Here is a 27,206-nt window from a genome sequence, read left to right as displayed (position 1 = left end):
TGTAGTAGTTCGCTCGGCGCAAGCGCCGCGTAAAGACGTATACAGAGTGATTTCGCTTCAAAATTACCAACGATCGTGCGCGTGGCGCGGTTGCATTATTTTTTTCTATTATTGATTCATGCATATATACCATGCCTAAATGCGCTAAATGTAACAAAGTGATAACGAAAAAGAGTCCAGGATTGCAGTGCGGACGATGTAATAAATGGATGCACGGGGAGTGTGTTGCTCTAAGCCACGATCAGCTGACAGCTTTACACTCAACGGAAGCCGATTGGAAGTGCCGTGGATGCGTCGGATCCTCGAAGCAAAAAAGAATGTCAGTGATTCTGCCGGATCCGGAGGAAGAAGACATCACTGACACTGATTCTATAACAGCTGGCGTGAGCCTTGATTCCAACAGCCAGAAAATATTGGCCACCGTGTTATCTACGATACGCCATGAAATACGCGACTCAATACAAGAAGAACTTAAAAGAACTTTAAAATTTTACTCCGATAAAATTGATGATTTCCAAATAAAAATAGATAACTATGAAGAAAAGATTAAAACAATTGAGAACCAGTGGAAAGATTTAAAAAACAAACATATAAATATGAAAAATAATCTTGAATCTATGCAAATAAAATTGAATACCCTCGAACAAGGAAAAATTGAAAATACCTTAGAAATAAGCGGAATACCAAAAGAACAACAAGAAAATTTATCTGAAATAGTAAGGAAAATTGGAAATGCTATCAATCAAGATAATAATGACATCAAGAAGATTTATAGAAAAGAAAGTAAAGGGTCGGCATCTCAAAAAAGACACTCTTCGGTCGTTGTGCTGACACTCCGAGAGGGATGCAGGGACAAATGGCTAGAGGCAGCCAAAGCATGTTCCCTCTCTCCAAGAGTAATTGGGAAGGATGGAGAAGGCAGAATACATCTGCGAGAAGCTCTCACTCCAGCAACGGCATACCTTTTATGGAAGACCAAGTCTGAGCTCAAGGATACCAACCTAGTGCAGTTCGTATGGTGTAAACGCGGTAATATATTAATTAGGAAGTCCGAAAATGATAAAATCTTTGCAATAAGATCTGAGAGTGACGTCGAGAAGTGGGTAACAGCGCTAAAAAACAAAGCCTGAATAATATAAAGGTCTGAATATCCATCAATAACCTTATAGCTTAAATATCTACTTGTTTTTTTTTTTTTTTTTTACTTTTTGTCTGTACTACATCGTAATGAATAACAATGATTATAACTTATCAGAAGGTAATTTTGATTCTTGGAACGAGTACATTAGTTCTCTTCCAAAACATAAAGAAGGATTGATTACATTAACAGTCAACATAAGATCACTGTTACTCAATTTTTCCTACATAGAATATATAATCACTAACAGTCAACGTTGTATAGATATTATTGTATTATGTGAAGTTAATATTAGAGATTCAACTAAAAACCTGTTTGAATTACCACAGTATAATATGTACACGAACTTGCGAAAATACAGAAGAGGGGGTGGCGTAATTGTATACGTACATAAAAAACTAGCATTTACATTGTTACCCTCACCTACCCAGTACTTTGAATCTGTGACTGGTTTTATACAATTTAATCATAACTACAAACTAAGCTTATGTTCCGTTTACCGGCCACCAGATACTTGTAAAAGAAGATTCATTTCAGAGATATCGTCGCATATTTCTAGAACGACGGATAAATCCGACTTACTACTAATAGGCGATATAAATATAGATTTAAAAAAAATAACCAGTACAAGTGCGACCTACTTAAACGAAATGTCAGACTTAGGTCTTGGCTGTGGTATATCCCAGTACACTAGAATAGAAACGAAAGGCCAACTTATAACTCAAACATGTATAGACCACGTATTTACGCGGCTCGCCTCCGCTATGCCTGTATACACCGCAACTATAAATGAACCTATAGCCGACCATAGGATAATAGCATGCACGATTATGTGCGCGAGCGCAGTTGACGTGCAGCGACAAGGTCACCGGCCCCGCGTGAACGATAATTCAAAGGCATCGCGACTTATTACAATATTTAATAACAAGAATGTATCACAGCAACTAAGTCAGGTTGACTGGAGCGCAGCGCTGTCATTCAACTGCCCTACTGAAGTTTACAGCTTTATTTGCAAGCAGTTTAATACTATTTACAGTAACTGTTCGCGAGTTACAAAACTAAACGGTAATAATAGAAGTAATTGCAAATGGATAAATAAAAAAATGCTTAAAATGTGTTCTCAAAAGAAAAAATTATATTTAATATGGCTCAAGAATCCAGAAAATATTGATAACAAAATTTTATACAACAAATATAGAAATAAAACAAATAAATACATAAACTATCTCAAACATAAACACATTAGGGATGAAATTAGGAAATATTTTAGAAACTCTAAGAAATTATGGAATTTAATAAATGAAATATGTGGCAAATTTAGAATATCAGTCGATGAACTACTATTAAAATCTTTTAACTTAGAAAAAAATGTTCTAGCTAACAGCTTCGCAAAAGAGTTTGAAAAAAATGTTAAATTGACAGCTGTTACGTGTAACCAAGCTTTGTGCCGTATCTCAGAAGTATCTGGGGGGAAGGGGGTGTCAATGAGGCTAGGGCTGGCAACGAACAACCAGGTCTCTAAAATAATTAAGAATATCGATGAAAAAAAAAGCGCTGGGTATGACAAAATTAGAGCAAAAGATTTAAAGAATTTAAATAAATACATAACACCAGTGATAACCCATTTAATTAATACATGCATTGCGACCGCATCATATCCTGATGCCCTGAAGATTGGCATAATTAGGCCCATATATAAAGGGGGTGGTCACAAAATCTTTAACAACTATCGGCCAATCACCATATTGTCATGCATCGACAAGGTAATTGAGAAGTACCTAGGTGATAGTATAAAACAATTCTTGCAAAAACATAACATTATAAACACAAAACAATTCGGCTTCCAAAAAAATCGAAGCACTTCTCAATTACTATGTCAGTTTACAAATGAAGTAAACGAGTACTTGAATGACAAAAAGCATGTACTCGTTGTCTTTATTGATTTTAGTAAAGCTTTTGACTTGTTAGTGTATGATAAGCTATATAAAAGTATGACTAATTGCGGAATACAGGGACCCCTCCTGGAATGGTTCAAGGATTATCATAGAAACAGAGTTACATGTGTAAAAATCGATAACATCATTAGTAACAAGATAAAAACGACTAAAGGAACAGCCCAGGGCTCGATACTAGGACCTACCGAATATCTTATGTACGTAAATGACATGTGTAACCTATTTCAGGAGGGATCTGTGTATCAATACGCAGATGATACATGTATCATTGTCGCTAATCGGGACGTGCGGGCGGCCGAGCGCATGATGCAAGCCAACTTCGACACCCTATGCAAATGGGCGCATGATTTAGGGCTGGTGATAAATATTAAAAAAACGAAGGCCATGCATATTCATTCTGCTCACAATAAAGCAGAATATAAAGCTCATATAGTTGCGCATGCGCACGACTGCTTGCACGGCAGGATACAACATTGCATTTGTACCCATATAGATATGGTGGAGGAGCATATGTATATTGGTCTCAAAATTGACTTTCGTTTTAATTGGCAACCCCATATAAACTATATTTGCGAAAGGCTGAGAGCTATATTAAGTAGGTTATACATACTCAAATATAAACTTCCTTACAAGACGCTGAGATTACTATACTTGGCACTAGCAGACTCAATAATTGGATACGGTCTGAGTAGTTATGGTAGAACATATAAAACATATATTACCCGAATATACAACCTACAACTAAAAATGTTAAAAACCATAGTACCTAAAAAAATCAAACTAAAATACTCAAAGGAATGCCATGAATTATTCACATATTGTAAATTATTGCCAGTGCAGAGCAAAGTTACGTTAGCTGTACTTAAGGAAGAATTTGGTAATATACAACATCTTAGACGTAAAGGGCGAGATGGTAATTTTCGGAAACTGCCTAGTTATAAAAAGTTTATTCTACCGAAAACACATAATGTGTACGGAAGAAGGAATTATAAATACATATTACCCAAAATATTTGAAGATCTCCCACCTGCTTTGCAATGTGTAAATGGAAAAAAACATATATTTTTAAGAAATTGTAAAAGACATTTTTTAGCTAATAGTTCAAAAATGCCACTGTTTGATTAAGATTGTTTAAATATTTTTACATTAAGATTAAGTAGTTGAATAAATTTTTTCTTTTTTTTTTTTTTTTTTTTAGATATACACTTGCGAACCTGCCATCCCCACCATAAACGCATAGTTTCTAAGGGGATGGATAATTATGTTGGAAAAATATTTGTAACTTCTTATTTTGAACAATAAATTAAAAAAAAAAAAAAAAAAAAAAAAAAATCCGTAAGTAATTTGTCATATTAATCCTGATTCTCTATGGGCAAATTTTCAGAAGTTTCAATTTTGCCGTGTGTGAATTGCACAAAGGATTTACTTTTTTTTTATTTGTATGTAATTAAGTATGGGAGCTTCGCAACAGCAGATCAGGTAATAGGTACAAGGGAATAAATTACTTGGAAGTGACTTAGCAAAGTAACTTTGGTCTTTAGTCCTCGCAGGAAACTAAGACGACGAAAGTTTCTTGGACGTAATTACATTCTTATTGCTGAGATGAAATATTTCTCTTATAAAATATTATTAGTGGAAGAGCAATTTACAATTAAGAATCCATTTCGTTTAAGTTAAATTCAATCGTCGATATTATTTTTGCCCGCTTTACCATACTAAACTTATCCCATAAAAAAACAAGTTTTTAAGATTTTCATCGAGCAAAATAATACGTTTAAACCCATCTATATATAGAAAAGAAAGTTGTGTTAGTTAAACCATTTATAATTCACGAACGGCTGCACCAATTTTTATGATATTTGATTTTTTGGATTCCTCTTAGACCGAAATAGGATAATAAGTATTAAAATATAACATTCATCAAAAAAAAAAACAAGGTACGAAGTTCACCGGGACAGCTAGTATATTATAATTATATAGACTTGGCTTACCATATTAAATTATAAGGTACCCTTTTTAATTTATTTAGTAGGTACCAAAGTGACAAAATCATAAACAAGAAAAGATGCGGACAAATTAACACTTATCTCTTTAAGAGATCTCTACAAGAGACCCCAGGTATTTTGAGAGTTCGTAAGAAAAACAGAAAAGGTACAAAAAACAAAAAGTAATAACAAATAAGCAAATGCTAAAAATACGAGAGGCTTAACAAATGTATTGGTAAAATTGACACGGCTGGTATTTTTGTGATAGGAATTGTAGATAAGTATTCTAAGCTCTGTGTCAAACTAGCTGCGTCTCTAAAACAAATGTTTATCTTATAAGTATTTTATCAAGTACTTTATTGTTATCAATAATTTAATATGTTACAATGTTATAAGCTCACTGGTCGTATAAATCTCGTTATGATTGTGATCTATTTTTATGTCAGTTAACATTCATTTCTATAAAAGAACAATGAACTGTTAGCAAAACTGCATATTTAGCGTGTTCGTTTATTAAAAACAAAGGATGTTAGTTCATACTGGCGAAGTTTTGCATATGCCTGTGACCGATTTCTGTTAGAGTGACAATTAAAAATGCCAGGAACCCGAATCAGGAAGATTATAAAAAAGTAGGTATAAAAAAATGGCGGACGAGGACCTGAGTGTCAAGATTGAAGAAGATTAAAGTTAAAAGTTTAAACAGTTTGATGTTTGAGTTATGCTGTAATTAGAGATACTTAAACGGTTAAACACTTTAAGATGAGAAAAGGAGTTCTCTTTTAGTACCTATCTAGTAGATATACCAAACATGTAACGCTCGTATATAAGTGCACCTACGAGTTTTATATACATGATGTAGATACATTGTTATGAATAGGTGTTAATGTTTATAATTCTGATCTGTTCCAGACTCGGAACTCGAGGAGTTGGGTGAGCAGCTGCCCCGGTACCGGCCAGACTCGATAGCAGCGCTGCGAAGGCTGACACGCTTCACGGAGCCCGAGCTCAAGCGGCTGTACCGGGGATTCAAGGCTGAGTGCCCCACCGGCGTGGTGCGGGAAGAAACATTCAAGCTTATTTACTCGCAGTTCTTCCCACAGGGCGGTAAGTTGAACATTAAGCATTTCGACATCCAAAATTATTTTCGTGGTTGATCAACATTTCTGGTTAATTAACATTTCTTCTTAATATTTCAAACTCGCTGTGACTACTTGTGGCGCAGTTCCAACTTCCCTATCGTGTGAAAAAAACAAACATTGCCTTTTTAAAGTTCTCTATGTTTAATGAATTTTAAAAGAAGATACCCAACAAATAATTTATGAAGCGGCGAACAGATAAATAACTGAAACCTTTTTACCGTATTTTGCGTTTATTCTTTTTCATCATTATCGATTTGAAAAATAGTATCTAAAATTTAAGAATGCTATCCATTCGTACCTTCAAACTAAAGTAGATATTTACAAACATCTCGGGTGAGAATAGGGTACTCTCCAAATCGTTTCAAAAACTTACAATTAATTAAATAATTATTTTTTTCTGTTAAGGTTTGCTACTTTACCTCCGTATCTTTATCAAATCTTTATAATATGATATCCGTAAACTAATGTCTACCAAACATTGGTAGATAAAAAGCTAAAACCTATGCACATATGTTTTTTAACTATATGTAGATCGAATTAATAACCTACTCTTTCTTCAAAGTCGCTTAATACGGTTACGATTTTTTTTCTTAATAAAACTTATCACAAAATGCAGGAAAGTGTTTTACTTACCTTACAAAAAGATAATTGAAGAGAAGAAAAGGAAGCTGCAAGAAGACACAGTTGGCTGATTAACAAGGTAGGTGCTTACGAAACATTTTAAAACGTATAGTTCGTATAGGTATGTCTATTAGGAATAAGTAAAGTGAAAGCTTTGTTCCCATTTTTAAGCTATACCTATATTAAGTGCAACAAATTTTATATATGCTAGAAGGTATGCAAAAAGCTAACATTTTTATATTTTTGAAGTTACGACTTCATATGGCGCGTTAGGAAAAAATGATGAGAGTACATTTTTACGATGTGCGCGCACACCGTCACAAAAACCGACACCCTGTTAGTTAGCTATAAGGTTTGACAGTGTACATCTTGAAATGTCAAAGTCTACGGGCTCATTCTAGTGATTAAATTGATTCAATGGTACAATAATCTCAAATTTTAATTTTAAGTGAAACTTGGTTTTTCGACAACTATTTGTGATATTTGAATAAACTTTATTTAACTAGATAGTGCGTTATAATAAACTTTCAATGGATGAAATATCTTTTTTCCGTGGTTAGTTTAGTTTTTCTACAAACGTAGAATAAATTAAAATAAGGCGAACGGTAAAAATTGTGAAAAGATTTTTATATTGATACGCCAAAGTATAACTTCTAACGCGTGTTCGTACACGTATAGGTACACACACTTTTTTTTTTGTTAATATTCGACCACCTTAGTAATTTTTTAATATAATAAAGTTGTTCATTTACTCATATGATAATTAATTAATGCGGTGCGGAATTATGTTATGCGAGTAATCGCCAACTGTGTGACTCTGAGCCTTCTTATGAGACTAAAAGTCAGCGACCACCGTAAGTTATCATTGTCAACGCTCACTGTTCAAAATACCACGATTTTTGCCGCTCGCATCCAGCGGCTCCCAGCGACTCGCTGATAAAACTACTAGAAATCTCCAGATGATAGGAGTTATCATAATTTTATAAACAAATAACATTTTTTATAAAATACTTTTGTACTTTTAAGCTACGGCATGTTGTCAAGTCTTAAATAGTTCTAAAACGCTAGCCCAATTCCAGACTGAGCTTGAAAATTTCTTATGAAGGAAACGGTGATATTTCGCAAACCGTATTTCACGAAAGCCGCTGTAGTGAGGCACTTGTGTCGTTAGAGCACAGCTTGAAAGTCACTCCACGAACTTTAAAAGCTTGCAAGGTGCATTTTCCGCGCGAAGTTTATTGAGTTATTCTCGCTCCTTAATTTTTCTTTTCTTTAAGACGATATATTTTCTATAATGATTGAAGCGGTGAGAACCCAGTGGTTCGAACTTCGGCTTTACTTTCGAGGGTCGAGTTCAAATTCCAGCATGCACCTCATTTTTAGCTTTATCGCTACCTCCGACCCTTGGGCAGGACGGAGGTTATGTGAATCTAAAACCACCACGGCATTTCCTTGTTGGCTTTGTTAGACGCCCGGAGAGCTCGTTTTATACCTCCCGGACGAGCACGCACCTCGAACTTGTCTAAGTTATGTGCGTTTTAAGTACTTAAAATATCACTTACTTCAACGGTGCAAGAATACATCCTGAGGATACCTACATGCCTGAGAATTCCATAATATTCTCAAAGGTTTATGGACTCCATCAATCCTAACTGGCCAGCGTAGTGAACGTACTGCAAAATACCGCTATAACCGGCAAATAACCCCTTGAAACCTGAACACAGATATCCCGCTTGCTACTACTACTTAGGTACTAATTCCTGCTAACATCTTAAAACCTACTTGAATAATTGGACTAACAAATTTGACGGTCGATTAGCGCAGTGGACCCTGCTTTCTGAGTCCAATGCCGTGGGTTCGATACTTGTGATGAACTTGACTATTTTTCAGTGTCTGGGTGTTTATATGTAAATTATAAGTATTTATGTATATTATTAATTAAAGTATTCATAACACAAGCTACGCATACATTGGGGCTAGATGGCGACGTGTTGTAGTATATTTATTTATTTTATTAAAAGCTAAAAAAATAATTTAAAAAGTATTTTAGAATTCAAAACAAATAAGTTTTCAAAAAAAATAGATAGATAGATTTCGTTCCCTCTGATACAGTATGATTTCAATGCAATATTCAATTAGAAAAAAAACCTAGAAAAACTGAAAAAAGGAAGAAAAATCATGCAATTCACTTCAGCAAAATTGACGTTTTACTTCGTTAGCTATTTTTTCCTATTCTAATAGCCTCCATTACTATTCAATCTTTCTATTCGATTCAGAGACATTTTCCAGTTTGAGTTGAGAGCACGCTTTAAATATTAAATTCCGCTTAGATCCACTCTTTCAGAATGAAAAAATATTTAAAAAAATCGGAACTTTAATGGCCACTGCATTAACACGTAATTTAAAATTGTGCAGTCCTTCGTTTCTTATTCCCATCAAACTTATTACATCGCTTAATGACCCTTAATCAAATTTATAAAAATAATCTAAAACAAACTCATATCTTCTATTCTACTAAACGTACCCCCGACCCACCGCGACGCATCGCCATCCCGTGCTGTAACTTTGTTTAATCGGCTCCTAAGGGTCTGTACATAGTCAACGCGAGCGATTAGAAAAACCCCTGTAATGCTAGTCGTAAGTTGATAAATAAATAAATATTCAACACTAGTGTTTTTACTTTACATTCCCGCACTAGCTCGTTTTTTGTGATATCGTATTTTATATACAATACCCATTTTCCTTAGCAGCATATTTTAATCTAGATTATTCCCAATAATTGATGTTAAAGAAATAATCGCACATCGTTAAATTATGAAAAAAAACAATAATGCGCGCCATTTTTAAATCATTTGTTTACCTCCTCGCTACGTGCTTGATCATTACTACCTACTGCTACTTTCACTAAGGAAGAATAGCCTCTTGCAACCAAAAACTGAAGAGAAATACCGCTTGCGAAACTTTCATACAGTGGAAAACAGCAAAAATGCAAAGCTATTTTCTGAGAACGTTAATGAATAAGTATTTACGTTCTCAGAAAATCAGAAAGTCTTTTTTTCCTCATAAGTGTGTTGGAAAATGGCTTACAAAACTCTAGTGCATTAATCATTGCACTCTCATCATTTGAGTTGATGTGATGATGATAATGTATTCATCATCATCATCATCACATCAACCCATTACCGGCCCACTACAGAGCACGGGTCTAAGAAAGGTCTAATAAGAAGTGGTTAAGGCCGTAGTCCAGTAGTCTACCACGCTGGCCCATTGCGGATAGGTGGACTCCACACACCTTTGACAACATTATGTAGGACTCTCAGGCATGCGGGTTTCCTAAAATATTTTCCGTCACCGTTGAAGTTTTTTTATAAAAAAAAAAATTTATTAAAATTTACACTTTAATTACTCGAAAAACGTTAGATTACATGCTAAATTAATAAAAAAAAATTTGCAAATCAAAATGTACTACTAAAATTAACAAACAAATAAGTAAATAAAATTAATATTTAATAAGACATCTACAATGTTTGGAGAACGTAACGAAGCAAGTGGTATTTTAATTACTTAAAACGCACATAAATTAAAAAAGTGAAAGAGGCGAGCTGGGATTCGAACTCGGCCCCCCGAAGTTAAAGTCGAGCTCTTACCCAATACGCTATCAGCGCATCATGTATTAATATTGCACATCTTGCACCAAATTATCAGTAATAAATATTTGACAAAACTAGTTCATTTTTAATGTACACTTTACTAATAACTAGATGAGCCGTGCAACTTCGTCCAAAATTACGGGACGTAGCGTACTGCTAAATAGTCTGCACCTACCAGAGTAAATCAGATATCAAAATAGGGGTTTTTTTCAATTGTACTGGAAGTGCCAATTACATAAACCTATGATGTTAAGTTCAGATAGTATTCCAACATATTTAAACAAACGACTGAGGTGTGGGCAAATTATACACGTATCTGTTCTTGCTCTTGGAGCTTTAATCGCCAACTATTTGAAAACCTTTAATCACGTAAACATTTCCAATCGCAAATGCCCGTCCCGAGGAACTACTCATTATATAACTACTTTATTATATAACTAGTGGCCCGCAGGTAGCAAACTTTAATTTGCTACCCGCTTGCCCCCGCTTTTTAAATCTCTGAAATCATCTAAGATATTAATTTTAATTATTTGATATGCTGTAAAGGACAATTTTGATCCCCACGAAATGCAAAACGTATCTAATGTATTTAATTAGATAAGGAATAATAGGTACTTTATTGTTTTAAATAGTTTTGTAAATAACCCATTTTTTTTTTGTTACATGTTAAAGATAAAAATTGATACTGTGGTTTATCCTTTGGAGATAATCATATACCGTTGCGGACTTTTTTGTAGTCCTTTAAAAGGTGTATAATACTGTTGTACATTAATTTGATCTTTTGATTTTTTTGATTTTTTTTTTGTAACATTTAAAAGATAAAAATGGTTACTGTGGATTATCCTTTGGAGATAACAAAATCATTCACTCATTAATTTTATCTATCTTGTAGGGTTCAGCCAGCGTTTCCAATGTAAGCGCAAAAAATGTGTTATTTCATATTTGCGACATCAAATTATCAATTTCCCTACTATGATGCATGAATTATACATATAAACCGTTCTCTTGATTCACTTTATACTTATTTTTTAAAAAACCGCATCAACATCGGTTGCGTAGTTTTGAAGATCTAAGCATATATAGGAACAGACAGACAGCGGGAAGCGACTTTGTATTATACTATGAGTAGTGATAGTAAAGATAATGAATTTATTGTTCGTTTGCATATTTGAACGCGCTAATCTCGGAAACTACCGATTGAAACGTATTCCACGTAGTAACTAAGTGATAAAATTTCGAATAAATATTTTATAAAATACCCAATAATTTTACATAATTCAGCTTCCCTGCTAAGAACAATTAACCTATATACTATTAATTTAAGTACGTTTTTAGCAAACTGCAACCATTTCATACAAAATAATCAACTACAATAGAATACCTACAGGCATGCCTAAAGTGTACATAAAATTTTACCAGGACCCAACAAAAACATCTGTTTACTGTAACCAAAGTTTATTGAAAATTCTTTAGAAACTGTTGTGCCGAAAATTCCTAGCAGGTATTGTAACGCACTCCAAGCGCGTTAAAACCGCCCTTCCTTTTCGAAACCATTGGTTGGTGTAACAGTTAGTATACAGAATTTATTATTTTCGACCTTTACAAAGCACGTCCAAGTTTTACGACGCCTTTTTATATTACAGATGCTCCCAAATGTTCAAACATTGCGAAGTCCAATTTACATTGTTATTGCTTCAATAAAAATAAAATCTGTTTTCAGTTGGCAGTACTAAAAGCTTTACCTAGAATTACATTATTAGTAGTAGGTAGAAGAGATTTTTTGTGAAAGAGCTCGTCCGGGGAAATACCACCAGGATCCACTGCTACCAAGCAGCATTGCAATGCTGTATTCCGGTCTAAAGGGCGTGGTTGCCAGTGTAATTACAGGCATCCGCCTTGGATTACTGACACAGGGCGGCATGTTGCGGACTGTTTTGCCTTGCATGCACTGTTCAAAGGCGATTTTTTGCCCTTACTTGTGGGCCATCTACTTGGTCCGCTTATTCATCATATAAACCGATAGAGGTCCACTGCTGGACATAGGTCTTTTGTAGGGAGTTCCAATTCTATGGTTCTGTACCGCTTGTACTTGTACCGCTTGGCTACCTGCGACGCGCTTAATGTCCTCGGTCCACCTCGTTGGGGGTCGACCAACGCTGCGCTTACCAGTGCGGGGCTGCCATTCCAGCACCTTGGGACCCCAACTTCGAAATTTGCGCCCGGCCCATTGCCACTTCAGCTTCACGACTCATTGAGCTATGTCGGTAACTCTGGTTCTTCTACGAATATCCACATTTCTGATTTGATCACGTAGAGATACTCCGAGCATAGCTCTCTCCATCGCCCGCCACAGTTAGCGACGTTGACTGTTGGATGGACATGGTCCGCTTATTATTGTGCTATAAATATAAAAAATACGAAGCAATCCTAGATATAATGAACGTATACCTACTTAATATTTCACCAGAACCCTTAGCATAACGATTAGCACGGTTTCAATAAATGCGGTCGATAGAAAGAGCTATGCTCGGTATGTCTTTACGTGAATGAGGAGATCCGTAGCAGAACCAAAGTTTCCGACTTAGCTCGGAGAACCAATGTAGTCCCAACGTGCTGGAATGGCGACCTCGCACCGCTAAACAGCGTTGTTAGACCCCGACGAGGTGGGCCATAGAAAACTTAATAACATTGCTTCTATGAGGTGGACAGACGACAACAAATTAGTCGCAAGTCGCCGCTGGATCCAAGTGGCACACTACCATGGTATTTGGAACAAAAAATCTGTAATATCCATTTCGGCAGTGGATTTCCATTTATTGACAAGATGATTACGATGATAATCCGCTGAAATATAACCGACCAAATATTTATGACCAAATATAAATTTTAAATTATTGTGCTAGTCAAAATTTAAAATTTATTTATTTCAAGTAGGCCTAATATAAGCACTTTTGAAACGTCAAGTCAGTCTGTTTGTAGTGACTCTTGAGAAAAGCCGGCAAGAAATTCAGCAAATTGCTCTTTTTCAACATCATTTTACAGTTTACAGTACAATCTTTAAAATTTTCTATCTTGTGAGAGATTAGAGCTTAACCTGCTTCCAAGCAGCCTTTTCGTTACGAATTTCATCAATCGTATAGTAACTTGTTATACTATTTATTGAATGTGTTTTCACACATTGTTTAAACTTATGCATTGATAGGTCCAAAATTACCTTGGGAATCATATCATAAAAGCATATAGGTACTCAATCCCACACACGACTTCTGCACATTTCACAAACGATATGCAGATGTCACTAATTTTTTTCCATTTCGAGTAAGGCGGTTGTTTATATCCACTCTTCGTTTATAAAGAGTAATGTTTTGTCTCGGCTAGCTATATTATACGTGTGGAAGATCTAAAGCGTTACGATCAAGAAATATTTATGTATTTGCCGCATAGAAACCGTTAAAGTGAAGGTATAATAGGTGTAATATAACTGCCATACCACTAATAGGTAAGTCTGCCATCCCAGACTGTATCATCTCTTAACACCGGATGAGATTGCAGTCTGTAGTGAAATAAAAAAAGAACTAAACTTACGCACGGTTAAAATACATAATATGACCCTTGTTAGTAACCAACCAATAATTAATTAGTCTGTTGTAGGTTTTTAATTTCGAGACTACTATTACTATTAATTTATAAGTTAAACATCAGCAGCAACGCAAGTTAACTTACCTATAATTTTGTTATACAGAACATCAACCTTAAAATACATCTGAAACATTAAAGTATTAATATAATTTCATTTGAGAGTTTAACAAACAATATGTTCATTTATTTTAATTGATTACCTCGAGAATACCTATACTTTTACTAAAATAAAATAATAACTGAAATCGGCCCACAATTTTAAATAACGGACAATTCGGTGTATAAACATTAAAAACCAGTCAAACATAGAACTGTGTGTGATGTGGGTTAGAATATTAAAGGATCTGTAATCCTGTGAAATCTACCAAAGTGAGTCATCCCCATTCCATATGACGTACTTTTTTTGGGCTGAACAGAGAAAAGGGTTTCAAATTATTCAGCACATCCTTGTTAGTTATTGTTATATAGACATTTAGAAAGCAATTTGAAAAAAATCTTTGGTTTACTAGTCTATATTAAAAATACCTATCAATGTTACTTCTTTCAAATAATAGTCGTTTAATGGAACCGGTTTTATTTATCAGTAAATGCACATCACTATGTATATCCGGCTAAACAAGAGGCAGCCCTAGCATTTAGCTTCATTTCAAATATTATGTTGGTATTTTTTAACGGAAGTCATTCAACACAATATTCGTTTATCTTTAAGTACTTGATTCACATTCTATCAATTACATTTCTTTAAACTAAAAATAATAAAAAATAATCAGTCTTTTTCATTTTACAATAATACTGTTATTGGTGGAATAAAAGACAAATCAAAGAATTCAAAAACATAAAGATCTTTTACGACTTAACTAAGTTATGAGAAATTTATAAAATACAATAATTTTAGTAAGAAATAAATCTAAACAAAGGTTTATAACTTCTTTGCGTTACAGAAAAATACAAGTTTGTGCACTTTATTTCAAGCTACAACACTCTGAACCCAGCGCGCAGAAGCGCGCCGATATTAACTCTGCTGCGCATGTTGGCAGCATTGACTGTTTCCTCCAAGCCACTCGATCGTGTAGACGCCGCCATTACCACGCCACCGGGTCGCAAATCTGTCATAGTGAAAAGTTTTGTGGTTTTTTGATAAATCTGTTCAGTTCTTTGTTCAGTGTTTAAACAAAACAATAAATAAAATTATCCCAAGATGTCTGACGAAAAGAAGGTACATATTATTCTATAATATCAGTTGAAGCTTAATCATAATGAAAACGAAACAGACATGGCGTTCTCAATGCAATGTGGTTATTTCTTCATCCTATAGTGTGACTGTGTATCCTGCGATTACAACAAAGTGTATATATAATTGATTTATTTCCAGGGAGAAACCGAACACATCAACTTGAAAGTCTTAGGGCAGGATAACGCTATAGTGCAGTTCAAAATTAAGAAACACACACCACTCAGAAAATTGATGAATGCGTACTGTGATAGAGCGGTAAGTATCCTCAGCTTGTGTAATAATGTTATGAGTGTAAAATCCCATCGTCTTGTCGTCACTCTAAAGACTATTAACTCCTAAAATACAGACAAATGGAAGCTAAAGTGTAAAGAAGCAAAAGCCGGTCATTTCGTTGTGTAGCACGTTTATTCATTCGTAAGGCAGTTTGTAACAGTTTTCCAATAATCTTTATACTTTTCTTTGTTTATATACAGTAGGTATCTCACTAATAGAGCAACTTAATAATATATTCAATATATTTATTTATATATTACAATAGATTATATTGTTTGTGATGGTGTATTGCGCAGTAAATGGCCAGCGCCCGTTTTCAGGGATTTCACTCTGGAAATATTGATGATGATAACTTGGGTGTGTTTAATCAATCTCCACCACAACAGTTTTTTTGGAAAGATTTTTGTATATTAAATAATGCATAGTAGGTGCTGCACAATTTTTTTTTTATTTTTAAGATATAATGGATATATCATTCTTTGATAAACAAAATATCTAATGCAAATAAGAGAGAATTTGCACAACCAGGTACCTATACAAACATTTCAGCATTAATGTGTATAGTATTCATTTTTTTTATGGTGGCTGCTCTGCTTTAAATGGGTACTTATATGTTACTGAGCATGTCTTGTAGGGAAGATTTTATCATTTCACATTAAATTAAATTTCAATGTGAAGAGAATTTCACAAATTGCAGATTACTATCTGAAGCAATTTGTATTATAATTTTATACGCAACAGCTAAATTTTGGAATTGTGAAAAAATAGAATTCTGACTGAATCTGTAGAACTAAAGAGGATGGGGTCAAATCTACCATTCAAGCAAATCCCATCTTCTAGGCCACATCTACAATTCCCGTCAGGCAATGTTGCGGTCAAGTGCAAGCATTGTCTATATCTATCTATACTAATATTTTATATGCATTTGGTAGCCCATTTTCATTCTTGCAATAAGGCAATGGTCCCTAGGCAATCAAATATCATTTAATATAACAAGAAAAATATCTTGATGAAACCTGCATCGCTGCAAGTTTTGTGGCAAGTACAGTTTAGTAGACTACAGCTTTGACCCTTCTTACTCTGAAAGGAGACCTGTACCAAGGTGTTGGACAAAAATGGGTTGATAACACCCCTCTAGGGGAATATTAAAATTAATAATATAATAAATACAAAATATTGAGATAATTTCTTAGAAACTAAATCCTGGTTGTTGGTGAAGTAATTATTTCAATATTTTGAACTTTGTTTATCTATTTTTACTTTAAAATAAACAAAATTTAGTGCTAACCGCTGTACATTATTTATGATACAAAAATCTTTCCCAAGAATCTGTCGTGTTGGAAATTTATTAAAACACCCAAGTTATTATCAATAATCATCATCAATATTTCTAGAATGAAAATAGTTGCATCCTTTAAGGATGCTGGCCATTTACTGCACAATAGGTGATATACAATTACACCATTATAAAAAACTGTTATTATTAAAACAAAATATATGGTTTAGTTACCCTTTTTCCTTCCTTGCCTATCCTTGCCCAGGGTAAACCGGTTATTTAAAAAAAAAAAAACCATAATTTTATTCATACTGTTGAAGCTGTCATTGTAATGATAAACATATTAGCTAGTTTGCAGAAACATGCATTATAATAAACTTAAGGTAATAGAAAAGTCTTATTGCAGAACTAAATTCTTCAAATAACAAATGTGGATACTGATACTATTGTGGGTGTAAAAAGACAAGGGTGTAGAATTCTCATAACTTAGTTTTAAATTTATGACTAGTTATCACCAATGACAATATATCTTGCTTTATAATGTGGAAATTTCTATGTATACAAATGAGTCTTATTTGCTGTAACATAACTTTGCTGACTTTCTGTATATATCCAAATAAAACAACTCTCAAATTTCATTTCTGAATTAATACTCAGATAGTGGGGCTTCTAGAAGGAAAGAATCTGTAGAAATTTGCTGTCCTTCTACACTGACCTTTATACCTCGGGTAATATGGTTTTGGTATGGTATAAATAAAAATGTTTACATTTTCTTAGTTACCTTAGTTTTAGTTTCTCTTTAGTTTCCTCATTTTTATTATTATTAATTTATAATTTGTGTCTGTTAAAACATTAACAAAATGGTTAATATTTAAATATTGAAGTTCTCTTCACACTATCTAATTATCTCCATTTTGCTTACTTTCAGGGCCTATCAATGCAAGTAGTGCGATTCAGATTTGATGGTCAGCCTATCAATGAAAATGACACACCAACGTCACTGGAGATGGAAGAGGGTGATACAATAGAGGTGTACCAGCAGCAGACGGGAGGCACTCTAGTGTAAATTATAAAATAAGGAACTGTCCAGTTGTGGGAAGATCGACCCATCTCAAAAGTTTAACATTAAGTTAATTTTAATACCTAAAATTATTATCTGTAAAATGTTTAATTTCGGAGACACAATGACCATCACTGATTCTTTTTTTTTCTCTCGGATTGTGTCTCGGAAATTCGAAACAAATATGTGGATAATTTGAGGTAAACCAAATGTTCTAGGTAACTTCAACTATTATTCCATTGTGATAATTTTTAGTTAACGTGTCTACTATCAGCCAGTATTTTAAATGCTGAAGAGCTTAGGCATCATGACGTGTTTCTATGTGGGTAACTGTAATTTATTGGACCTGTGTCCATCTCAGTAACTGTCATCTCTAATCTTTGATGTACCTATTGGAAGTAAATAAATTAAATGTATTGATTAATGATTTTCATTTTTTTGTTTGTTTTCTCTTCCATTCCAGATTATAAATATGAATAAGCTGTGCTGGTCATGCCTATTACTTTGCCTCAGTTTGGATAAACAGAAAACAAAATTTAGAACCCTTTTTGTTTTGAATCCCCATAGGTGGCGCTATATTTCATTCAAGAAGTTATCTTTTAAAAAAATACCGTTATGAGTTCACGTGCATGATAAAATTTTTAAATTAGTTGCGGAAGAACTTTATGAGAAATAGATAGGTACGTCATACCTTATAGTGAGTCATTTAAGTCAATATAACAATGTTAACAAATAAATTAACGCGCACACCAGAAACCCCGCGACAGTTTCCACAATAATATTATGCTTAGTGAGTAGTGAGCGACCTGTACTATCATACTCACCCAAGAGATAAGTATACTACGCTATGCAGACAAGCCAAGCTAGTGGATTTTTAAAAATTCATGCATATGACTTGAAATACTTTCAATCAATCGCAGTCGACCTACCTTTAAGAATTTATATGAAACCGTGAAAGTCCTTTGACGTCACATTATAAATACAATAGTTGTGTGCACTATTAAATTAGAACAAGCTGCGGCGATTCGTCGCGGGAGTCGCGGCGCGTCTTATATGTAAGCTACGGCCTGCGGCAAGTCGTGTGCTATACGCCTTCGCTGTACGGGCAAAGGATCGATAGGAAAACAAATAGTTTGTATCTAAATGTGTACCTAATGTGTTTTTATTTACTTGAAACCACTTATAAATATTAAATTAATGCTTGAACAGAAAAACTAACTTACATTGTCAACAGATAAGAGGAGGTGCTTAATTCGATATACATACTTATTTCTGAAGTTATAGATACTCTTGAATTACTTCCAAATGAATCAAAAATTGCGCGCACAGATTTAACTCTTAATCACGGTAAAGATCAAACTATATTTAGTTTAAAGTACAATAGGTATCTTTTTTTTCTAGCAAACACGGCGCAGTACGCACACTACGTGTTCAACACATTGGACCAAGATCGAAGCGGATTGTTAAGTTTTGAGGTAAGTAGTTAGGCTACCTAGTACAACCATCCCTCGCGATGGCCACTTGGCGTGCTAAACCAAACGTAAAATATAAGTAATTAAATTATAAGTTAGCAATATGGGGCGGATAAGCGGTGATAGCGCATTGAGTCGACTTAACTATCGGGGGGCCGAGTTTGAATCGCACCTCTTAACAAGTTTCTAAGTTATGTTGCGTTTTATGTAATTATAGCACTTGCTTGGTTAAGGAAAACATCGTGGGGACACCTGCATGCCTGATAGTTCTACATAATATTCTCAAAGGTGTTTTGAGTCCACCAATCCGCACTAGGCCAGCGTGGTGGTCTACGGCCTTAACCCGTTCTCATTGTGGGAGGAGACTCGTGCTATGTAGTGGACCGTTAATGGTTTGATGGTGATGATGAATATGAAAAGAATATTCCCAATATCTCACGCTTATTTATTTGTACCTATGGGTGATGGCAAGTAAATTAGTCAGGTTTCCCCAAACGATTCTGCTGAGTTTCTTGCCAGCTTCTCGGTAGAATCTGCCTTCCGAACCGGTGGTAGAGTCACTACAAACCGACATACCTGACGTTTCAAAAGGGCTTATATTAGGCCTACTGGAAATAAATGAATTTTAAATTGTGTCGCAAGTCCCCATCGACAAGCCTTATCTTTCATAAGTTGTGGCCTTACAACGGTCGCAGATGTAGCTAGCTAATGATTGTTACTGTAGAATTGGTCAAGGTGTAAGTCCGAACGCCGCCCTGTTTTTCTTACTTTTTGAAAGTTTCCAACATCGAACTGTCACCTTTTAATTGCCAAGGGTAAGTGTGGTTAATCTTGCGGTCTGTGATTTATTGATGCAGAGATCAATCGATGGCGTAGGCCTGCAATTAATTAATAATTCCTGTTCACTACGTGCAATTTGCAAACAACGACAACACGACGCTTGGTATATTTTTCTTTAAAAATTTGTAACGGTCCTATTATAACAGTTATAACAGCCAACCATCCATTCACTATACCTCGTCCCCTGTCCTTTATATTTTGTATTATATTAAAGTATATTATTATATTTATATTATAGTTTATTAATTTAAGAGACAACTTTTAGTGAATTTACTGTAATTTGTTACACACCTGCACGGCTAGCATGGTCAGGAGACAATTATCTCCCCGGGGAAAGGATATAAATTTACCTTCTCCCACAGCTTTATCAACTCCCAGAGCACTGGCGCACAAGTGGAAATTATATCCAAATATAATAAATATACTACGACCATAACACATCGCCATCTAGCCCCAAAGTAAGCGTAGCTTGTGTTATGGGTACTAAGATGACTGATGAATATTTTTATAAATAATATACATAAATACTTAGAATATAATTATAAACAACCAGACACTGAAAAACATTCATGCTCATCACACAAACATTTTCCAGTAGTGGGAATCAAAACCACGGCCTTGGACTCAGAAAGCACGGTCGGTGCAAACTGCGCCAATCGACGTCGAATATTATGGGTATTAATAAACGGGGGTAAACTTCTCCTATCTTATGTTCCCGTGATTTAGCCGGTGGACACGTTAATTATATCCCTTGTATGGATATAATTTTTATCTCCCGCCCGTGCTAGCCCCGCTGTGGTGCTTATATAGAAAAGGTTTCTAATTTCCGAGCAATTGGGAGAACAGTTGGATATATGAATTTATTTATTTTTATTTATATTTGCAGGAATTTGTTACGGGTCTATCCATACTATCAAGAGGTACTTTAGAAGAGAAACTGCGGTGGACCTTCTCCTTGTACGACATAAACGGCGACGGATTCATAACGAAGGAAGAAATGACAGAAATCGTCACTGCGATTTACGACCTCATGGGTAAAATCGTGGAGCCTATGGTTGACGAGGAAGTTGTTCGGGATAAAGTGGAGAGGCTATTCCAGGTGAGGCAAATACTCCTATTGAAAGCTTTCAAAGTAACGATAGTGGCACCCTGAGTGACAAAAATAATTCAGGGTGCCTAGTGTGAGGTTTTCTACCTATTGTTTTTGTTTTCTACTTTTCCGATCACGTGGAAGTTAACTAAGATTTGTATGGAATTGGAAGAGCGCCATCTAATGATAATACTATTTCTAAGTATCATAACTTGTTCAAATCAATAACTGGTTCTGGTGCGATCGAATCTCACACTAGCCAATCTGACGGTACGTTGGTCAATTTTGTTTGAACGATCATACACGTTTCTTACTACGCTTTCGCCTAGTTACTTGAAAACTTTAATTAATTATTATAAAAAAAAATAGCGTACATTCCGTGACAATCAGACAGACGTAGTGAGCGTAGGTATTTTGGGGTCCTATGTGGTGTTGATAAATTGGTGATAGCCTAGAGGCTATGATATTTGCCTCTCATTCTGGAGAACCGATTTCGATGTGCCGTTCACGTGTCTCCAAGTTTTCGGAGTTAAAGGCGTTTAAATATCACATTGGAGGAAAAAAAACTGTATGCCTGAGAGTTCTCTACAAAGTTAAAGTCTACCACTGACCCTTACTGGCCTCCGTTGGCTGAAATATTATTGACAGTATTTTTCTTCTTCTTTGGATTCATAGCTTTTCGTTGTGCCAAAACAGCACAATGTACCACAATATTTTTTTCCTATACCCTGGTGCCTTTCAGTATCCTTAATCTGTGATAATAGATAATGATTACCTCAGAGCATACCAAGAAAGTATTACCTACTATCTAACCCGTACATAGTAACGTGTCTAAATTTAAGTTATTTTTTCAGAAAATGGATTCAAACCGCGACGGCGTGTTAACCTTGGACGAGTTCCTGGACTGCTGTGTGCGAGACGAAGGCATTTCTCGGTCCATGGGTGTTTTCGACAGCAACTTCTGACGCCCTGCGAACGCGCGTGCTCTAAGACGACGCCGTGCAGTATAACACTGTTACACTCTAGCTGCAGTTCGCACAATCTGACTCGGCCGGGCTGAAGTTTGCTCACAGATAACTTAAAATTCTTAAAAGCAACCGCGTATGCCACTCGTAACTTCGCTACTTCAGACCGGCTAAAGATCGCGCTTACTGCACTATTATCCAAAATAATATAAATTTACGAAGTCTAGTTTGATTACAATGACATGGCAGTAACGGAGGGCTTCGATGAAAGCAAAAACCAAACTAATAAATAGATTATATACATCTACAACTTACACCATGCTCCTAAATAAAATTTCTTTAGAGATAAGATCTTTTGAATTTCCTAGGCTTTTAAATGAGGGCCTCTTTCTTCTACTTACAACGTAAGCTGCGTTCATGTTTGCGTCCTACGTGCAACCAATCACAAGTCTTGAATGAACGCGTGCGTTTGTGATTTGTTGTTCGCTGTACGCAATCTTGAACGCTTCGACTTTAGAGTTGTTACATCTTATGTTATATCAATCATTAAGCTGTGGCTATACCCATCCCTAATGGTTTTTGGTAAATTTTGAATAGTTATCTATAAAATTATGTGTGATCGATCTGAGTTTTGAAACAAAATGAGTAAATCAATATTTATTTAATTAGTTATGTCGTTTAACTTGCTTCTTTGGTATAAATGTACCAAATGATCTTGTCATGTAATAATTATTTATCGATGGAAATTATACCTATAGGTACCTAGAGTATCCAAATGTGAATAAATTTAAGTAAATTTCGTAACAACTACAACATGTGTACATATATGTGTTATGGTGTGAATACAATTGGTACCTACTGAAAGTATTTTGAATCGGTGCCATAATAAAATAAATATTTGTAAAAAACCTAGCTACGGGTATATTTCCGATAAGTACGTAGGATTTAAAAATGGAATTCCTATTTCAAACTAGGAATTTGAACTTCAGTTCGATTAAAAATCTATCTTCTGACTATCATAGAATTAGGTAAAAACTAAACTTTTTCATAGAAATCTAATCTCACGAACTTGAAACTCTTTAACTACCTAAATATTTAAATCTTCTATTTCCAAAGACCATAATCCATTATCAACACAACCTCACCTAATACTTAGCGACCTTAACTTGAAAACCGTGTAAAACTGACGTGCTAATAGAAAAGGTGAATTTTGACCTTTTCCAGAACTGTCGCCTTTCGTCTGTTACTTTCAAATAATGCATTTCCCATTAATAGACGACCGGTTGGCAACTAGATACTGAATCGGGTGGCTGGTTGATATTAACGATTTAAATATATATACATTTCTTCTCTATGAATAAACGAGAATCTTCTTACTCTTTACGTTATGTGGGGTCGCCAAAACATCTTCAGGCTTGAAGACAGACTCGGATTGGTTTTGCCATAATTTTTATGACCGTTCGCCTGCCTGACGTCACGTCTCCGGCACTGAATAAATAAACTAACCAAAATAAAATGAGCTATAATTTGGAGGACCCTAAAACGTTTTGGAATTATGTCAATCCAGAAGCTATGAATAATTTATAACTTAATTATTACTGTGGTGATGTTGTAGTTTTAAAAATGATAAGTTCTTAATAATACCTATACGATTAATCGTTTCGGATAATAATTATTTCTACATGTGAATTAATTTAGCCGCTGTGTGCCTCGAGATATATTGCTGACTGCAGCACCTCGGAGTCTCAGATTAAAAAAAGACTCGCAACCTTCCTATTTTAACGACCGATAATTGAATAACATAATGAGTGGGTAAGTCGTTGCGATTATATACCTCTCTTTGTTGCACATTAAGTTTCACAGCCTTAATCATTACTTATTTCCTAACAAGTTGAATATAAAGTTGTCGGTTATTATATCTATCTTTTTCGTGACGATCTAACCTGGTGCTGTAGCCGCTTTTCAAATTTGTATGGACAGTGCCTCGAGTGTGCTCTAAGCGGTTAACTTGATTTCACCCTATGTGTCTATAATAAATGTGTAGAAAAGCCATCAAACAACGTAATGGCTGTGTAAATCGTAGATATTTATGTATTAAAATATGTAGATAGATATGAAAGTGTTTATAATGATTCTTCTTCAAATGATGTAATTTCCACTTGATCCTCATCAAATAATGATCATTAATATGTTTTCACTGTGAATGTGTGTACCTCTTAACCTCCAATCCTATCCGATTTTTGTCCGACTGTTGGAAGGTGTAAAGAGTGCTTAACGAAATATTTAAATTCTATTCCAGCTAGGCTTTTACCCTTATTTTAAATTATTCCGGCCATTTTTAAATAGAATTTTTAGGAGTAATAGTTCATTTAAGAGATAATGTAATATTCAGTTATTGCTGTAATAATTTAAAATAACTAGATTAGTTACCTATGATAAATATCTCATGTCATGCTTTTATCCTCATACCTACTCTCTCTAAAACCATCAGCGATTAGACAACCGCAGGGTAATTACGTATCCCGCGACAGGCGTATTGCAATCACTGCTTTCACTGCTGTCAAACGTCACTTTTGTTTATTTATCGTAAGGAAAAGTGACGTTTGACAGCAGTGATTGCAAGATTTATGCCTGTCGCAAGCCTGTCGCGAGATACGTAATTGCCCTGCGGTTTCCAATTCTGTTTTACCTACATAAAACTCTAATCTAAACTAAATTACTGCCCTTGTTACACTGTTTCTCTTGGAAAAATACGAACAGTCCACTACCTACAGACCTATGAACTTAGTTAAGTTTGAGAGATTTATGTTTAACGGAATTGATACCAGTGTCTATTGAACTGATGTATATTTAATAAAATAAGGAGTGTTCACGATAGATAATGAATAACAAAAAATTAACCAATTAACAAAATTCAATTCCAAAATAAATATTTAAAATGATGTGTAATATAAAAGTCGATTGTTTCAACTTTGTGTAGGAGGAAGTAAATCAAAAAAATAAAAAAATCTTTATATGCACAAACATTACATGAAGCTATGTGTTGGATTGTAAGCCGTACCACATCTTCCCAACCTCTTAATTGTTAGATAAAGGGATAGGAATGAGTGGTAAAATTTTGCATCTATTGATTGTAATATAAAGTTGCCTGATATGGAAAAAATCTTACATTTATTTCTTTCCTTATTCTGTTGTCGGTCTCGGAAGTGTGGAAGGTACGTGTACGGTAATAAGGCACATTAAGTATTTAAGCCAATAGTAACGAAAAACATTTGGTTGTTATATCTTTTTAATCAACAATTATTACCATCATAAATTCTAAACTACATGTCAGAATTTGTTTGGTGTACCATGACAGTACCATAGGGTGGTTCTTTAAGCCTATATATTATTCGCTTTTTTCATTTATATATTATTCATTAAAATTCAAAAAAGATATCAACCCCACCACCCCATTTTACACACAGTTATCCGAGAGTCTCAGAATTTTGGCGTAAGATCGCCACGGGGGACATACCATAGCATCCGCATTCTGCTAGATTCGCATCTTATCACAAGAAACATGCAAATTCAGTTGTAGTTTCCGCTCGTCGAGAAACTCTATAACCCGTTCTATCTTGTATTGGAATCAGACGTAGTAATAGAACCTTTCTCAGCGCGTTTGCACGTTATCCCATCTGATATCGATACGTTGATGTAACCTGTTCTACGAACTTGACTACGAAGTTGAATATGGTAAAACTATTTAACTGACAAATTTAATGTTATGAGAACCCCCAAAAGCTAACAGATTACGAACAGGATTTTCGCAGAAATTAAGGAAGGCTAGAGCAGTTGCTTGATTAAGATGCACTTGAGGCTTTCGGAAGTTCGCAGCTCGAAGACAGGTCTTATTCTGTCCACTTTCGATGGAGAAATCTGCTTACCCAAGGCAATGCATCCGTAACAAAAAATGGGCTTTGCAACATTTCTTATACCTAGGCTTTTAAATAAAACAAAATTCAACACTGCCATTACGTTAAGAGGTATCAATTATAGAGGTATAACCTACTCTTAACCATTTAGTCAACGCTTTATTATTGTTTAAAATCACTATTATTGGTGCTGTTAAAGAGAAAGAGTAAAGTTGATTTTTAAAGAAATAGATTTTGCAGCCAAAACAGAAATGATGCCCGACCAATAATTTTACGTTTAGGTTACCAAGTAACTAATAGAATCGTTTCCTTTTTTTTTTTAAGTTTGTCGCTCGGTTGGAAGGTTGGAAAGGTGTGGTGTTTACGTAGGTATTTCAGGACCAAGAAGCTACGTATTTATATTTAGACTATATAAAATCGCTTTTATATTCTACAAATCTGTTATCATTATACTGTTCATAAATATTTTATTTTTTATTTATGAATCAGATAACCACAAAGTTACGATGTAGCTATTTTGGAAACGGCAATCCACTTCGATAAATATCTAGAAATACTAAAGTAACTTCTACTCTTTCTCTTTAGAGGCACGTTAATTTAAAATAAATTAACCTATTTATTAGATATCTCAATAACATTTTAGAAGTATCTTACACCCTAAAAGAAATATTATATATTTAATTTAATAATATATTCAAAGTATTCACGAATTAGATACCCTTACGAAGTTACGACTTACCTAGCTTTAGAACATTTTGTCGCAATCAACTTAACAAAAAAGTATTTTCTATAAATCTTTCATTACAGTTGTAAATATTTAAATGTAAATATAAAATTGATAGATTTAAATGTATATTTTCATAGTGAATGTTAAATGGAACCAAATAACTAGATGGCTTAATAAATATTGTTTAAATACTTAGCTAAACATCATAATAAATGTTGAAATGACACT

General features: G+C 34.6%; 3 protein-coding genes across 3 annotated transcripts; all 3 read left to right on the top strand.

Moving 5' to 3' along the window:
* The first annotated feature begins 617 nt into the window (after positions 1-617).
* Positions 618-1,130, top strand: LOC120630124. Its single transcript, XM_039899275.1, has one exon. It carries the CDS (start codon positions 618-620, stop codon positions 1,128-1,130), a length of 513 nt encoding a protein of 170 aa, XP_039755209.1.
* A 658-nt stretch (positions 1,131-1,788) lies between these two features.
* On the top strand, positions 1,789-24,897 carry LOC120630123 (Kv channel-interacting protein 4-like). The gene is made up of 6 exons (XM_039899274.1): positions 1,789-2,091; positions 3,322-3,574; positions 5,988-6,182; positions 19,372-19,445; positions 21,169-21,381; positions 22,227-24,897. The coding sequence occupies exons 1-6, from the start codon at positions 1,789-1,791 to the stop codon at positions 22,335-22,337; spliced, it is 1,149 nt and encodes a 382-aa protein (XP_039755208.1). The 3' UTR covers positions 22,338-24,897.
* Positions 15,171-18,403, top strand: LOC120629927 (small ubiquitin-related modifier 3). Its single transcript, XM_039899013.1, has 3 exons — positions 15,171-15,343; positions 15,500-15,616; positions 17,839-18,403. Exons 1-3 carry the CDS (start codon positions 15,326-15,328, stop codon positions 17,974-17,976), a joined length of 273 nt encoding a protein of 90 aa, XP_039754947.1. The 5' UTR covers positions 15,171-15,325; the 3' UTR covers positions 17,977-18,403.
* Positions 24,898-27,206: the final 2,309 nt, after the last annotated feature.

Source organism: Pararge aegeria, chromosome 15 (assembly GCF_905163445.1).
Source record: "Pararge aegeria chromosome 15, ilParAegt1.1, whole genome shotgun sequence".
In the NCBI taxonomy this organism is placed as follows: Eukaryota; Metazoa; Arthropoda; class Insecta; order Lepidoptera; family Nymphalidae; genus Pararge; species Pararge aegeria.
The sequence above is the reverse complement of the archived record's forward strand: the minus strand, read 5'-3'. Positions and strand labels throughout refer to the sequence as shown.

Coding starts and splice junctions, on each gene's coding strand:
- LOC120630124 (XM_039899275.1), top strand. CDS start 618: ATGCAAATAAAATTGAATACCCTCGAACAAGGAAAAATTGAAAATACC.
- LOC120630123 (XM_039899274.1), top strand. CDS start 1,789: ATGTCAGACTTAGGTCTTGGCTGTGGTATATCCCAGTACACTAGAATA. Junction 6,183..19,371: donor GCAGTTCTTCCCACAGGGCG/GTAAGTTGAACA, acceptor TTTTTTTTCTAG/CAAACACGGCGCAGTACGCA. Junction 21,382..22,226: donor AAGTGGAGAGGCTATTCCAG/GTGAGGCAAATA, acceptor TTATTTTTTCAG/AAAATGGATTCAAACCGCGA.
- LOC120629927 (XM_039899013.1), top strand. Junction 15,617..17,838: donor ATGCGTACTGTGATAGAGCG/GTAAGTATCCTC, acceptor GCTTACTTTCAG/GGCCTATCAATGCAAGTAGT.